The following is a 14,843-nucleotide window of genomic DNA, read 5'->3' on the forward strand; positions in this document are numbered from 1 at the left end:
AGCCCAGGTCCAGACGGCTTCACAGCTGAATTCTACCAAAAATTTAGAGAAGAGCTAACACCTATCCTGCTCAAACTCTTCCAGAAAATTGCAGAGGAAGGTAAACTTCCAAACTCATTCTATGAGGCCACCATCACCCTAATACCAAAACCTGACAAAGATCCCACAAAAAAAGAAAACTACAGGCCAATATCACTGATGAATATAGATGCAAAAATCCTAAACAAAATTCTAGCAATCAGAATCCAACAACACATTAAAAAGATCATACACCATGACCAAGTGGGCTTTATCCCAGGGATGCAAGGATTCTTCAATATCCGCAAATCAATCAATGTAATACATCACATTAACAAATTGAAAAACAAAAACCATATGATTATCTCAATAGATGCAGAGAAAGCCTTTGACAAAATTCAACACCCATTTATGATAAAAACTCTCCAGAAAGCAGGAATAGAAGGAACATACCTCAACATAATAAAAGCTATATATGACAAACCCACAGCAAACATTATTCTCAATGGTGAAAAATTGAAAGCATTTCCTCTAAAGTCAGGAACAAGACAAGGGTGCCCACTTTCACCATTACTATTCAACATAGTTTTGGAAGTTTTGGCCACAGCAATCAGAGCAGAAAAAGAAATAAAAGGAATCCAAATTGGAAAAGAAGAAGTAAAACTCTCACTATTTGCAGATGACATGATCCTCTACATAGAAAACCCTAAAGACTCCACCAGAAAATTACTAGAACTAATCAATGATTATAGTAAAGTTGCAGGATATAAAATCAACACACAGAAATCCCTTGCATTCCTATACACTAGTAATGAGAAAACAGAAAGAGAAATTAAGGAAACAATTCCATTCACCATTGCAACGAAAAGAATAAAATACTTAGGAATATATCTACCTAAAGAAACTAAAGACCTATATATAGAAAACTATAAAACACTGGTGAAAGAAATCAAAGAGGACACTAATAGATGGAGAAATATACCATGTTCATGGATTGGAAGAATCAATATAGTGAAAATGAGTATACTACCCAAAGCAATTTATAGATTCAATGCAATCCCTATCAAGCTACCAACAGTATTCTTCACAGAGCTAGAACAAATAACTTCACAATTTGTATGGAAATACAAAAAACCTCGAATAGCCAAAGCAATCTTGAGAAAGAAGAATGGAACTGGAGGAATCAACCTACCTGACTTCAGGCTCTACTACAAAGCCACAGTTATCAAGACAGTATGGTACTGGCACAAAGACAGAAATATAGATCAATGGAACAAAATAGAAAGCCCAGAGATAAATCCACACACATATGGACACCTTATCTTTGACAAAGGAGGCAAGAATATACAATGGATTAAAGACAATCTCTTTAACAAGTGGTGCTGGGAAATCTGGTCAACCACTTGTAAAAGAATGAAACTAAAACACTTTCTAACACCATATACAAAAATAAACTCAAAATGGATTAAAGATCTCAATGTAAGACCAGAAACTATAAAACTCCTAGAGGAGAACATAGGCAAAACACTCTCTGACATACATCACAGGAGGATCCTCTATGACCCACCTCCAAGAATATTGGAAATAAAAGCAAAAATAAACAAATGGGACCTAATTAAACTTAAAAGCTTCTGTACATCAAAGGAAACTATTAGCAAGGTGAAAAGACAGCCTTCAGAATGGGAGAAAATAATAGCAAATGAAGCAACCGACAAACAACTAATCTCAAAAATACACAAGCAACTCCTACAGCTCAACTCCAGAAAAATAAATGACCCAATCAAAAAATGGGCCAAAGATCTAAATAGACATTTCTCCAAAGAAGACATACAGATGGCTAACAAACACATGAAAAGATGCTCAACATCACTCATTATCAGAGAAATGCAAATCAAAACCACTATGAGATACCATTTCACACCAGTCAGAATGGCTGCGATCCAAAAGTCTACAAATAATAAATGCTGGAGAGGGTGTGGAGAAAAGGGAACCCTCTTACACTGTTGGTGGGAATGCAAACTAGTACAGCCACTATGGAGAACAGTGTGGAGATTCCTTAAAAAACTGGAAATAGAACTGCCTTATGATCCAGCAATCCCATTGCTGGGCATACACACTGAGGAAACCAGAAGGGAAAGAGACATGTGTACCCCAATGTTCATCGCAGCACTGTTTATAATAGCCAGGACATGGAAGCAACCTAGATGTCCATCAGCAGATGAATGGACAAGAAAGCTGTGGTACATATACACAATGGAGTATTACTCAGCCATTAAAAAGAATACATTTGAATCAGTTCTAATGAGGTGGATGAAACTGGAGCCTATTATACAGAGTTAAGTAAGCCAGAAGGAAAAGCACCAATACAGTATACTAACGTATATATATGGAATTTAGAAAGATGGTAACAATAACCCTGTATACGAGACAGCAAAAGAGACACTGACGTATAGAACAGGCTTTTGGACTCTGTGCGAGAGGGAGAGGGTGGGAAGATTTGGGAGAATGGCATTGAAACATGTGAAATGTCATGTATGAAACGAGATGCCAGTCCAGGTTCAATGCACGATGCTGGATGCTTGGGGCTGGTGCACTGGGACGACCCAGAGGGATGGTATGGGGAGGGAGGAGGGAGGAGGGTTCAGGATGGGGAACACATGAGAAATAAAGGAATAAAAAATTAAAAAAAAAAAAAGTAAAAAGAATTAAGTTATACAAAACATGGAAAATGATGAAATCCCCTAAAAAAATAAATAAATAAAAGATGGTTTCTTTTTTGTTTACAAAAAAAAAAAAAAGAATCTGCAGGCAATGCAGGAGACCTGGGTTGCACCCCTGGGTGGGGAAGATCCCCTGGAGAAGGGAATGGCTACCTACTACCATATTCTTGCCTGGAGAATTTCATGGACAGAGGAGCCTGGCAGGCAAGTCCATGGGGTCACAAAGAGTCAGACACTGAGTGACTAACCCTTAGTTTCTAGAAACTTACAATACAAGAAATTAGGCCCCACCACTTCAGCATAGCCCAAACACACTTATCCAAAATTTAATTAACTAGATATTAAGATATTATTCAGCTTATTAGTGTACATTTGAGTTCAACTAATTTCAGCAATTATTTGCTCCAGGCTATAAGGTTTTTAAAATTCCCCCCTTGAATCTCATTGTTATTTTGTGAAACTAGTACCTATGGTCTGCTACCTAAATGTTACTTTTCATAACTATATTTAAACTTTCTCTGAAGTTAATGTTTAATACCAACTTCCACCTAATCACTGAATTAGCAATACTATCTTACAAAAAAGAACAAACAGAAATAGCATCTTTTCCCATAATTATATATGATAAATACAGTAAAACTGATTTAAAAATCTAAGGTTCCTTTCTTAGAAATATATTTTTGCTCTTTTAATTTTATTAACTGATCCCTAATTTTTGTGACAGTTTCACTACTTAAATTACATCCTTCAGTGTCTCCAACTCTCCCAAATCATCATTCTTAGGATGAGAATAATAATAGAGGTCTTTCTGTTTCCTGCCAATCAATTCAAACAACAAAGAATGAATCTTTGTTTTTGGTTGTTATTTTTATTTGTTTATGCAAGTGTTAATTGCTGGGAATTCTGGCTTCATTTTTGTGTAAACATTAAGGGTTTAAATTCCTTCTCTTTATTCCCAACTCTGTGCTTAGTAATCTATAAATGAACCAAGAATATACCCTGGTATTTATACTCTTCTAGTAAATCAAAGAATTCTTTAAATTACCAAGAGTCTTACTGTAGTTGGAAAATTTAGAATTTTACATTTAGACAGCATGCACTGTGCTCAGTGGGGTTAAAAATATTTTCAACCTGATTCGTCATCACTACCTTCACTTCCTTCAAAACACTGTTTACTTCAGGAAACATGAAACTACACGTAAATATCAAGCCAAGATCCCAATGATATCTCCATTAAATATATGCCTGTGAAAACTAAATAAAATCACATTTTTTGTTATTCCATAAGAGCAAAGAATGTAACAAAATGAGGATTGGAACTGCCCATCACCAAGCATTTTTCTAGTATATGCAATAAAATACCATTGTGGGAAAATTATAAGGAAGAAAGTGGATAAACTGAGGCATTGTTCACAAATCAAAAATTATTTAAAATCTTTTTAAAAATTCATATTAACCTGAATATTAATATTATCAGCAACTCCAAATGGTGACTACTTGAAAGAATGAGTTAACTATATTTTGTTTAGCTATATACTTTTATATTGTCAATTAATCTATCACCAATTTTGCCACAGAAATTGTATGAATAGGTATTTCCTATTTTCTTATAGAAAGAAAATAATTTTTAAAAGTCTGGATGGTTTAAAGCAAACATTATACCAAAATATCTTCTTATGTAGAAATTCCTACCTCTTTGCTTTCTTCCATATCTGACTCGCTGCTGAATTCTTCAGTATTTAAATTTTCAAAGTCAGACTCTCCGACAGCAATTGGTACAGTCACAGTGAGGCTGGGGTTGTTTATGAAGGACATGTAATCACTTTCATCCACGACATACTTTTCTACACTGCTGCCGATGCCACTGGTAGTTCCATTGCCATCTTTGAGATAATTGAGGTCTTTGCCTATTTCTATCGTGGTATGGTTGGAAATACAGCTGTCTTTTTTGTTATTTAGATCTTCCAGAGGTTTAATTTCATCTAAAGCTTTCTGCTTTCTAACAAAGGCTTTCTGAATAAATTCACGTATTTTTCTTTTAACAAAATCGATTCCTTTTTGCATCCTTCCCACAGCAATCTGGAGATTATTCATTTCATTATCATCATCAGTGGCGGCAAGATTGTCAGAACTGAATGAACTCAAGAGTAAGGCTAGGAAGAGGTTCAGAACCTAAAACACAATAGGAAAGCTGGTGATCAAAACATTCCATTGTTTCTATTGCTCCGAACTACAAATTTTCCAAAGTTGTTCTTACACCTCACTTTTTGCTAATAGATATTCTTTCTAATTTATGATAAACTATCCTGGAAAAAAAAATACCCAGCCAATAATACTACATTAACACTATTTACATTTTAGTCATTGCAAAATTACTAAAACCACTGCTATGTAAAACTTCTATATTAAGTTCATTTCCAAATGAAAAATTTTTGCTATCTATATAACTATACAATGAAAAAGGGAAAGAAAAGTTTTGTTTGGGATGTTAAGTATTTCCCCCATGTAACCTGGGTTTTCCAGGACACTGATAATTTATTATACTTTTATTCCTGAACCAAAGATGATTCCACTACATTTAAATATTATTTTATTTTTATGTTTGTATGTATTCTTGCACTTTAGATAACATCAATTTAGAAAAAATATATATACCTACCACTAGATCAAAAATCTCAGTTTTTGGTTCAGAAAATCATGGCCACTAGATTTATATAGTAGTTGCAAATAGTATTAGGAAATGGTTACAGACCACTGATTAACAACTTGAGTCTCCAAAATAGGACCCACTGATATGGGTTAGCAAAAATATTAGTGACCATAAATCTGCTATGTACACTCAAAAGAGGTAATTTACTAAGAAATAGAACACTCTCATGGACACAAGACCAAGTATATGAGTCCTTGATCATTCAGACAGACAGAACAATGACTGAAAAGGATATGGCCCTGAAGGGGTCCAAAGACAAAAAGTAAATAATACAGAAGAGGAATTCTAGGAAAGGTTTTCAGTAGAACGCCAGCGAAAAGGATGCTGCATTCTTGCTGTATTCCTATCTTTCTAATAGGCTAATGAGCCTCAGAGTTCCTTTGTTTAACCAGTTATGAGTCAGTCTAACCAATGGTGTTAAGAAAGGCAAAAACCTATAAGATCCAACAAGGACTGCACATAATTCTGTGAGTCTATACTGACATCTTTCAGTTGCTACACCATGGTTGCTAGTACTCGTACTAAGACTGATCCTTCACATCTGGAATTTACCAATGAAGTTATATTTTATGGTGATTTGCCTTGAATGTATTTTTTGGATAAAAATAGATGAAAGAGAAAAAGTTAAATGCTACATTTTGGGTTTTATCCCTAATCAAACTGAATTTTGGTACCATAATTTTTTCTAGATTTGATTAAGGTTCATTAATGAACTTTGTCTATTAGGAACTTTTTCTTGACAAATATTAGTCAACCTTCCCAGAGTGAGATCCAACTCTCAAAGCTTTGGAGCAGGTATCTATTATGTCTTTTACTGTTATATCTTATGATAAGTCCATTCCCTTTTCACATTAGAATTAAAGCATTGGGTAAGAATCAAGTTTATTTTCTCAGTGCTAAGCTTACAAGATTGTTGTAAGGATTCAGTTAAGGGATCCATGTGGCCCTCACAAAGCTACTGGCACATGGTAAACACTTGAGAAAGTTTAGTTGTTATATCACTGTTACTATGATCCAACCTACTCTCTGTTATACTATCTTTCAATTTACCTGTTTTTGTTTTCAATCTAATCTCTTTTTCTAGACCTCCTTTATTACCAAAGGGTATTGATCAGTGTAACAGCTGACCAAGGTGGTGGGTGTGACCAAAGGCAATTTAAAGAAATACAGTTCAACAAGCTTACTCAGGAACTGAAACCTGGGATCCTGTTTCACACATGGTCATGGACAGACTCCAAATTATTCTCTTGGAATAATGATTTCCATTTGGGATTCAAGGTTGAAACATATTGTCAGTATCAGTACTTTTTCTAGCCTGATTTTTAATTGGTGAGAAAAACTCATTTTCACATCCCTCTTGTGTGCTGCTAAGTCACTTCAGTCGTGTCCCATTCTGTGCGACCCCATAGACGGCAGCCCACCAGGCTCCCCCGTCCCTGGGATTCTCCAGGCAAGAACACTGGAGTGGGTTGCCATTTCCTTCTGCAATGCATGAAAGTGAAAAGTGAAAGTGAAGTCGCTCAGTCGTGTCCAACTCTTAGCGACCCCATGGACTGCAGCCCACCAGGCTCCTCCATCCATGGGATTTTCCAGGCAAGAGTACTGGAGTGGGGTGCCATCGCCTTCTCCATCTTGTGTGCTAATGCCCCACTTAGAGGTTGCTACTTCTAAATGTGATAATCTTAAAAAAAAATGTATTCTTTTTCTGCAGCACCTGTCTTAAACCTGTAAGAGGATTTCTGGCCATAGTGTTAGCAAACCAAGATGATAGCCTGGGAAAAGCAATCTATAGCCCCACCTCTGTCTTGTCTGTGGACTAGGCAGTGATTACTTACACCTCTTGTGGTCGAGCATTACATGGCAGTTTATGTGTGCTTACAGGAGGTTATGTCAGCTTGTCTTTGGGGGACATTAACCTTTTTGGTGAGGATGAGAAGGAAGAATTGTAAGAAGCAGTGCACTGGGTTCAGTCAACCTTATTTAAGGAAATGTGATATGAACATATTTCCTTAATAGTGATAAACATGACAGATATTTTTACCACCTTAGTTACTCTAGAAAAAATATACAAGATATCACAAAAGGAGGGATACTTTTTAACTTATAGTAAATAAGGAGATTCTTCAATTTTTTAAAAAAAAGTACAGAATTTAAATATATGCCAATAGATGGAAATTATTATTTTATCTGTTATACCATTTTATGTATATGTAGCAATCCAAATTAATACAAATGACACCCATAGGTATGAATACTTCCTGAAATTCTCTTCTCAACTTGAAATCCTTTGTACAGTTAGAGAAATGTGTCCTATTTCAGTAAACTAAAGATCATATGTGGTATGTTGAGTTTCTTTAAATTCACTATGTTTTCTGGCTCCATAAATTCTACCCAAATTCCACCTGCTCATTGCCACTTTCCTGATAAAAAGACATCTGTAGCGTTCAACTGTCTACAGGAAAAAATATTCAATTCGGTAATGCATAATCAGTCTTTTCATAAATTAAACTCTACACAGTCTGGCCTCAAACACTTTCTGCTACCCCACTATGAATTTTCATTGCTTGCATCCAGTCTTCTCACTCACTGTTGTTGGATTCTGTTCTCTGCCTTCTATTCTCTTCTTCCAATGTATGCCAGATATATAAGTGAAATCAAACCAAATCTAAAATACAAACCAACGACATTTTCTCTGTTTTTCTTCTATGTAGCCCTGTGATTGTTTCTTCCTGTTCCATGCATTCCTGCATCTTCTGAAATCAAGCAAGTTATATCTGGAATTGTAGTGGTTTTAAAATTATTTGATACTCATCCCTTCAAAAGTTAAAGTCTAATCCCTTTTTCTTAAATGTGAGCTCTTTTTAATGACTAGTCAATAGAATATTGCAGAAGTGACAGAATGTGACTTCAAGATTAGAACATAAAAAGAGCTTTCTCCTTGCCCTTTGCTTTTTGTCTTGTGATCTGGAAGAAAAAGCCAACTGCCATGTCATGAAGATAATCAACTCCAAGGCAAGATCCATGTGGAGAGAAACTGAAGGCTTCTACCAACATCCAGTAAGGCTGAACCGGGACCTCTCAGCAACAGCCATGAGAGTGAGCCTTATTAGAAGTCAATTCTTCAATCTTAGTCAAGATAACTGTCTCCCATCAACATCTTGATAGAAATCTTTTAACTAACCCAGAGCCAGAACCAGATAACTGGTTCCCAAATTTCTGACCTACAGAAATTATGAGATAATTAATAAATGTGTATTGTTATAATACAATATAATACAATACACTGTTCACATTTCTGGATTGTACACTATTCATGTTTCTTGTTATTTTAAGAACAGGTCAGAATTAAAAACAGGATACTGAGAAGACTGAAATATTGCAAAAAATAGAAAAAATTAATAATTCTTTGTTTTTTTCCCTTTCCCTTTTCTCTTCCTCTGGGGGCTGAGCCAGTCAGTCCACTCTAAAGGAAATCAGACCTGAATATTTATTGGAAGGACTGATACTGAAGCTGAAACTCCAGTAATCTGGCCACCTGATGCGAAGAATTGACTCATTTGAAAAGATCCTGATGCTGGGAAAGACTGAAGGCAGGAGGAGAAGGGGATGACAGAGGATGAGATGGTTGGATGGCATCACCGACTCAATGGACATGAGTTTGAGTAAGCTCTGGGAGTTGATGATGGACAGGGAAGCCTGGTGTGCTGGAGTCCATGGAGGTGCAAACAGTTGGACACGACTGAGCCACTGAAGTGAACTGACTGGGGGATTGGAGGTTACTTTTAGTATGAAAGAAAATGAAGTCTATAAATTGCAGACTTTAAAATATTGGTTATGATAGTCCTTGTTCTATTCTATTGAGTTGGGGCCTGATCAAGCAACTTAGTATAATAAATTTAACATGTGAGAGTCTGATCCCTCTCAAATAAATCTATTGTCCTTTCTTCCCCAACCACTGGGTCCACTATTTCCTGGCTTGGGATGGTCTACTTTCTTCTCAGATCTCAATTAAAGATATTTTCAGGTCTGAACTCTTTGACAAAGCCTTCTGTGATGATCCTTGCCATCGCAAAGCAACATTTCCATCTTGTGAACTTTACATACAACACTTTGCTTGCACATTTTTTTCACTTACTCTTTTTATTCCTGTTTGAGTAAATGTCCTATCACTATGCCATATTTATCATCCTACCATCGTTCCCAGGCCTCCAGGACTCAGTAGAGGTGTGTTGGGCATAGTTCATTTTACACAGAAATGATAACAAATGATTCTTGAGTCAGTGTTACTTGTTCATACTGTCATTTCTATGCAACAAATACTGATGTGCTTTTAATGGACTGAGATGATCACTATTTTTTTTTAACTCCAACTTGCAGAGATCCCAAATGTGAAACATTTTCAAGTGACAATATTGTTAGTATTTATAAATAAAATGAATGACTGTCTAATAGCACTGCCATGCTTTAGCATAAGAACGGAAAGATAAAAGCCAAAAATGGCCCTCTCCATGGAACAGTAAGAGGTACAGAGATGAAGAACAACTTTGGTTCAAAAGATATTTTAAGAGCTTGTGTTACATGTCAATTACAGTTCAATATAAAGGGAAAAAATTTAAAATAATGTAAGCAGATATTAAAAAGAGTTCATGTAGATTTCTATAGTCTGATCTATAACTGACTCCTGCCATCATGAAGAATTGACACTTGATTTTAAAAAATATACAAAACATTCCTGATGGTTACATTATCTTTTACTGAAAATGAGAAAAATGTTTTACCACATACCACCAGGTTTCCAATGACCATGACCATCATGAAGACAGTAAGGCACATGGTTTGACCGGCGACCTCCATGCAGTCCCACATGGTCTCTATCCACTCTCCACACAGCACCCGGAACACAATCAGGAAGGAGTGGAAGAAGTCATGCATGTGCCAGCGAGGGAGTTCACAATCATTGGAAATCTTGCAGACACATTCTTTGTAGCTCTTACCAAAGAGCTGCATGCCGACCACGGCAAAAATGAAGACGATGATGGCCAACACCAGGGTGAGGTTACCCAGAGCCCCTACAGAATTGCCGATGATTTTAATTAGCATATTCAGGGTGGGCCAGGATTTTGCCAACTTGAAAACTCTAAGCTGAAAACAGAAACAAGGTCATTACTGCTCTGCATTTGGAAGAATCTGTATATTTGTTTATAGGGAAAATCTACAGTGTCTCAGTTTTAGGTGATGGGTTATTTGTGTGCCAAACTATTGTCTATATTCTTCATTTTGAAATAGTATATATTGTAAATAAAATAAGAATACAGTTCTTTTTTAATTGGTATTTAAATTCCATAATCTTACATAAGCATTTATACTATTCTTTTTGTTTTTCTGTAAGGAGCTGAAATACCTAAAATTAATGGTGATTCATTAGCAGAAACTGCTTCAGAGAAGTAGAGGCTCTAATAGAGGCTCTCATTATTTAAAAGCCCAAAATGGATATATTTTTCAGTGTACTTGAAATATCATGCTGAAATGCACAAGTGTAAACAACATTAACACTTAAATCAGGTAAGATACAAGGGAAAAACCAACTAATTTCTTTAAATCTTAGACTGCTTTGACCTTTAGCGTGTTGTAATATTAGGCTATATTTTAAAGGAGATTTATTATATTCAAATAAGAAATACTTGGACTTGAATAAAAAGCTGTATTTTGTCAACCTTTATGTCTTCAGTGATTTAATTAATCAACTCATTATAGTGCATAAATGGCTTGCCACCACTATGCCTGACACATTGGTTATATTAGCTCATAGAAGCCTCTAGAGTACCATTTACCATTAAACAGCATCAGCATTTTATTTCTGATGCTTCAGTAAATGTCAGGCTAAGAGTAGTGCATTATTTAATGGCAACTAAGTGACCCAAAGGAGCAAAGATAAGAACCAAAAATTTTAATTTATTCCCAGAGAATAATTAATGCAAAACAGCCTGATATACTAAGCAAGACAATAGTGATATTATGCTTAATACCTTCCTAAACTGCATCACATTATCATAAAGACCTACTAAGCTTTTAAAAAGTAGTTGCCCATTTTCACTTGTTATATAATCACTCCTAATTTTTTTTTTTTAATCCTTCTAGCTTCAAATTAGATCCACAGCTAAAGACTAGGAAAGGAAATCACAGCTCTAAGGATCTTAACATATTTGAAAATAGTAAGTTTAAAAATAAAATAAAATTTAAAAAAATAAAAATAAAAATTGAAAAAAAAATGAAAATAATAAGGAAATTTCTAAACAGACTTGATCACAAATTCTTGAAACTAATCACCATTTAGGTAGGTTGCCTATAGGAATCTATCTTTACCACCAAATACAATGTCTGTTGTTTGAAAATAAATCACAAAATGTTGGAGCCAACTCAAATATACAGCACAATAAAACATATCAAATTTTAAATGGAAATGGGTCAAGTGATATTTTGTCTTTTAATTTAAAAAGAGGCCTAAACTTATTAAATATAAAGAACAAATGAAAAAGCCTTTCCTTAAAATTAAAATATCATACAGGCAACTTTTCTTAGAGAGTGGATTTGGTGACTTCCTGCCTGGCTAAAGGCACAGATGAATAGAAGCTCTGTCGTCTTCTCTGTGCACTCTACCCAGTCCCGAGTCTTGTATGGGGGCAAAGTGGGCAACTCCATAATCTCTTAGCCTCTGGTAGAAACTGGAGCCCATCCAAAGCCCCAGTCAAGCCCCTTATTATGTTTAAGCAAACCCCATATACCTGAGAGGTATGTATTGTGTTGTTTAATTTGATTTAGGATTATGTATGACCTCCATTTTCTCTCTTCCCATTAGCCTTGACATTCAATTACTAAGGAGAGAATTATTGGCTGTTCATTTGAATTAAACTTAATCTGTGCATTAAAACTGTAATGAAGAAGAAACTACCATCTGCTTTGTTAGAAATATATTCAAACAAAATTAAAGCTATGGGAAATCTTTCAATTTTTACAAGAAAAGAGTGACTACTAATTAAATTATTTATAAAAATATTGTGGTTACTCTCAGTTAATTTACCAGTCGAAATGATCGGAGAACTGACAGTCCTTCCACATTTGCCAAACCAAGTTCCATTAAACTAAGGCTCACAATTAAACCATCAAAAATATTCCAGCCTTCTTGAAAGTAATAATATGGATCCATGGCAATTATCTTGAGAAACATTTCTGCTGTGAAGATCCCAGTGAAGACCTAAGTGAGAAATGTTTATTACATGAGTGATGACTCTTGAAAGCATAAATAACTATTAAGCAATTTAATTTAATCCCAACAAATCACAATTTAGTTTTGAGTTTTAAAAATTGATTTAGACCCAGGAAATTAGTATCCTCAAATGGTTTGTATTCAAGTTGATATTTAATTTTTTACTATAGTCAAGGTTTATCAAGTGATGAAGAATATAAGAATTAAGACAGACAGTAAAACTAATATTCTCACTTTTATATTCTTAAGTGAAAGGTTCAGGTTACTCATTGCAGTCAACACCCTGACTTTTCCTCTGATCTCCCTAGCTTTCCAAAAACTCACCAAATGATTACCTATTAGGGCATTCTAACCCTAGAACCAGATTGACTGGCTTAGAAATGGTTCTGTAACTCCAACCAGGCTGATGGTATTCAATACTTGGGCTTGTGTTAGAAATACTGGTTAAGAGGCATACTCCTTCTGCTTAATGAGCGGTGTCAGTAGGATAGAAGTTGGTAGAACACTACCCTCAAAAGAATATCCAGCCAGAGATGAAAGAAACATACTGGGAAAAGGCTGGCAAGAAGCTAACTCCCAATGACATTGATTGGGAATTTGAATCTAGACAGATTAAAACTTGGAGCTATGCCCAAATGGACTTTAGTTACTTGAAGTAATGAATTATTTTTTTAAATTTATTTTGCTTATTTTTGCTTAAGCTCATTTGAGCTGTTTCCTAATACTCATCTCCATAAAGCTTATTTTATCCCTTGCTCACTTTTTTATAGATAATGTTGAGGTGATTCCTACATATGTGAAAAAATTTGGACTAGGTACCATTATTGTCCTTTCCTAAAGTTCTGTGATTTTGGGGCACAGCCTAAAACAGTCTCTGAAATATCTTTTAGAGTCTCTGTTACAGTATTTAGAGCTTTCATTGCTCTGTCAATTTCTCATGGGTATAGATCCCCTCACTGTAAAATGCAGACATTCATAGTATCTACCTGAGGACTGACTTTGTGGGTACCTAGAAAGAGGGATTTTATGTAAACCATTTAGCACAATGCCTGGTACAAAACAAGAGGTCAGCATATATATTGTAACTTTATCGGTTAAGACCTATCTGGTTATAACAGAACAATAATGGTTACTTCAGAGTCTAAAAATATTGTGTATCATCCTTCAGAATATATCATTTACTATCTATAAAGAACCTGTCTATATATTCATTTATCAAGGTGGGAGGTTCATGAGAACTTAATAAACCTCTTACATTGATATCAATATATTTTTGTTACCTGAATTTATTCATTTTGACTTTCATTTCTATCACTCTACCATGTAGCCATGAATGTTAGTATAGAATTTTAGATTAAAAAATATGCAAAACTTAATAACCTCAGATATGCAGATGACACCACCCTTATGGCAAAAAGTAAAGAGGCACTAAAGAGCTTCTTGATGAAAGTGAAAGAGGAGAGTTAAAAAGTTGGCTTAAAGCTCAACATTCAGAAAACGAAGATCATGGCATCCGGTCCCATCACTTCATGGGAAATAGATGGGAAAACAGTATCAGACTTTATTTTTTTGGGGCTCCAAAATCACTAGAGATGGTGACTGCAGCCATGAAATTAAAAGATTCTTACTCCTTGGAAGGAAAGTTATGACCAACCTAGATAGCATATTCAAAAGCAGAGGCATTACTTTGCTAACAAAGGTCCGTCTAGTCAAGGCTATGGTTTTTCCAGTGGTCATGTATGGATGTGAGAGTTGGACTGTGAAGAAAGCTGAGCGCTGAAGAATTGATGCTTTTGAACTGTGGTGTTGGAGAAGACCCTTGAGAGTCCCTTGGACTGCAAGGAGATCCAACCAGTCCATTCTGAAGGAGATCAGCCCTGGGATTTCTTTGGAAGGAATGATGCTAAAGCTGAAACTCCAGTACTTTTGGCCACCTCATGCGAAGAGTTGACTCATTGGAAAAGACTCTGATGCTGGGAGGGATTGGGGGCAGGAGGAGAAAGGGATGACAGAGGATGAGATGGCTGGATGGCATCCCCGACTTGATGGACGTGAGTTTGAGTGAACTCTGGGAGATGGTGATGGACCAGGGAGGCCTGGCGTGCTGCGATTCATGGGGTCACAAAGAGTT

At 35.6% G+C, this 14,843-nt stretch overlaps 1 protein-coding gene across 4 annotated transcripts in view; it reads right to left on the reverse strand.

The window, feature by feature from the left end:
• The window catches only part of SCN2A (sodium voltage-gated channel alpha subunit 2), a 145,191-nt gene that overhangs the window by 37,955 nt on the left and 92,393 nt on the right, over nt 1-14,843 (reverse strand). For all 4 annotated transcript variants that reach the window (XM_027558895.1, XM_027558912.1, XM_027558904.1 and 1 more), the window contains 3 exons: nt 12,527-12,700; nt 10,234-10,590; nt 4,431-4,910 (listed from right to left, as the gene is read on the reverse strand). In XM_027558895.1, the coding sequence (XP_027414696.1) occupies nt 4,431-4,910; nt 10,234-10,590; nt 12,527-12,700 (1,011 nt within the window). The remainder of the gene's footprint in view (nt 1-4,430; nt 4,911-10,233; nt 10,591-12,526; nt 12,701-14,843) is intronic.

This window comes from Bos indicus x Bos taurus, chromosome 2 (genome assembly GCF_003369695.1).
Source record: "Bos indicus x Bos taurus breed Angus x Brahman F1 hybrid chromosome 2, Bos_hybrid_MaternalHap_v2.0, whole genome shotgun sequence".
NCBI lineage: Eukaryota > Metazoa > Chordata > Mammalia > Artiodactyla > Bovidae > Bos > Bos indicus x Bos taurus.